This window comes from Nanorana parkeri, unplaced genomic scaffold, assembly GCF_000935625.1.
Source record: "Nanorana parkeri isolate BGI_ZX_2015 unplaced genomic scaffold, ASM93562v1 scaffold4828, whole genome shotgun sequence".
Taxonomy (NCBI): Eukaryota; Metazoa; Chordata; class Amphibia; order Anura; family Dicroglossidae; genus Nanorana; species Nanorana parkeri.
This window is the reverse complement of record NW_017311090.1, coordinates 1-1,807: the sequence shown is the minus strand read 5'-3', so window position 1 is coordinate 1,807 and position 1,807 is coordinate 1. Positions and strand designations below refer to the sequence as shown.

Genomic DNA, 1,807 nt, shown 5'->3' with positions numbered 1-1,807 from the left:
CCCGATCTGCACACACGGCACCGCCCCCTTCATGGGACCATCACGCCCCGATCTGCACACACGGCACCGCCCCCTTCATGGGACCATCACGCCCCGATCTGCACACACGGCACCGCCCCCTTCATGGGGCCATCACGTCCCGATCTGCACACACGGCACCGCCCCCTTCATGGGACCATCACGCCCCGATCTGCACACACGGCACCGCCCCCTTCATGGGACCATCACGCCCCGATCTGCACACGGCACCGCCCCCTTCATGGGACCATCACGCCCCGATCTGCACACACGGCACCGCCCCCTTCATGGGACCATCACGCCCCGATCTGCACACGGCACCGCCCCCTTCATGGGACCATCACGCCCCGATCTGCACACACGGCACCGCCCCCTTCATGGGACCATCACGCCCCGATCTGCACACGGCACTGACCACGGTCATGGAGCCACGCGCTCAGTGTCAGGTCCGCATTGTACAGAGAAATGACCAATCAGCTTCTCTCTCGTAGGGTCACACGGATGAGCTGTGGGGACTTTGCCGCCACCCGTCCCGTGATCTCTTCCTGACCTGCGGCCATGACAAGCTTGTTCACCTCTGGAACAGCAAAGAGCACCAACCGGTCTGGAGCACCACGCTGGAGGTAAGTCACTGCCGGGGGGGGGGCAGTCTGTGTACAGGATGAATATCACCCCATGTTAGAGTACACGTTACTGTATCCATGGCAACAACTCCCGCAGTACACATGTCCGGTCACTAGGTGGCAGCGTTCTATCTCTATAGTAACAACTCCCGCAGTACACATGTCCGGTCACTAGGTGGCAGTGTTCTATCTCTATGGCAACAACTCCCGCAGTACACATGTCCGGTCACTAGGTGGCAGTGTTCTATCTCTATGGTAACAACTCCCGCAGTACACATGTCCGGTCACTAGGTGGCAGTGTTCTATCTCTATAGTAACAACTCCCGCAGTACTCCGTTGTAGAGGATACAGCTGCGGCTTCCTTCCTGTTACCAGCCATGTGCAGCAGATCAGACCGTGTGCTTGTGTCTCTGTGAGGCTGAGCGAGAAGTTCCAGCCCCCAATTCACAATCATGAATGGACAGGAAGTGATGTAGGAGGAGATGTAGATCCACAATCATGAATGGACAGGAAGTGATGTAGGAGGAGATGTAGATCCACAATCATGAATGGACAGGAAGTGATGTAGGAGGAGATGTAGATCCACAATCATGAATGGACAGGAAGTGATGTAGGAGGAGATGTAGATCCACAATCATGAATGGACAGGAAGTGATGTAGGAGGGGATGTAGATCCACAATCATGAATGGACAGGAAGTGATGTAGGAGGGGATGTAGATCACTTCCCATTCATTCATAATTGGGGATCTAGTAACCATACTCTGTCCTCCAATTATCTACAAACGTGGGCGTGTATGGAGTCCGGAACACGTATGTAGCATGACGGGAGCGCCTCCATAATCTGTCCTCTTCCCTCCACAGGACTCTGCCAGAGCGGCCGCCTTCCACCCATCTGGGAGCGTCGTAGCCGTGGGGACCTGTACTGGAAGGTGAGGAACCGAATATACCGCATGGAGGGGGGCCCCCCTCTGTACTATAAGTCATCTCCCCCTCTGTACTATAGGTGACCTCTGGGGGGGGGGACATGGCTGTAGGTGACATTGTATACACATATATGGAGTGCTGACCTCCCCTCCCCCTCCTCTATCTGGCAGGTTCCTTGTCCTGGACTCTCAGTCCCATGTGATAGTGACCAGCGTCTCCGATGCCGCCGAGCAGATCAGTT

General features: G+C 55.9%; 1 protein-coding gene across 1 annotated transcript in view; it reads left to right on the top strand.

Annotated features, from left to right (window-relative positions):
* The window catches only part of LOC108804030 (echinoderm microtubule-associated protein-like 2), a gene marked incomplete at both ends in the record, with an annotated part of 7,341 nt that extends 5,538 nt beyond the window's left edge, over positions 1 to 1,803 (top strand). The window contains 3 exon segments of the mRNA XM_018575798.1: positions 427 to 641; positions 1,504 to 1,571; positions 1,737 to 1,803. Of these exon segments, the coding sequence (XP_018431300.1) occupies positions 427 to 641; positions 1,504 to 1,571; positions 1,737 to 1,803 (350 nt within the window).
* Positions 1,804 to 1,807: the final 4 nt, after the last annotated feature.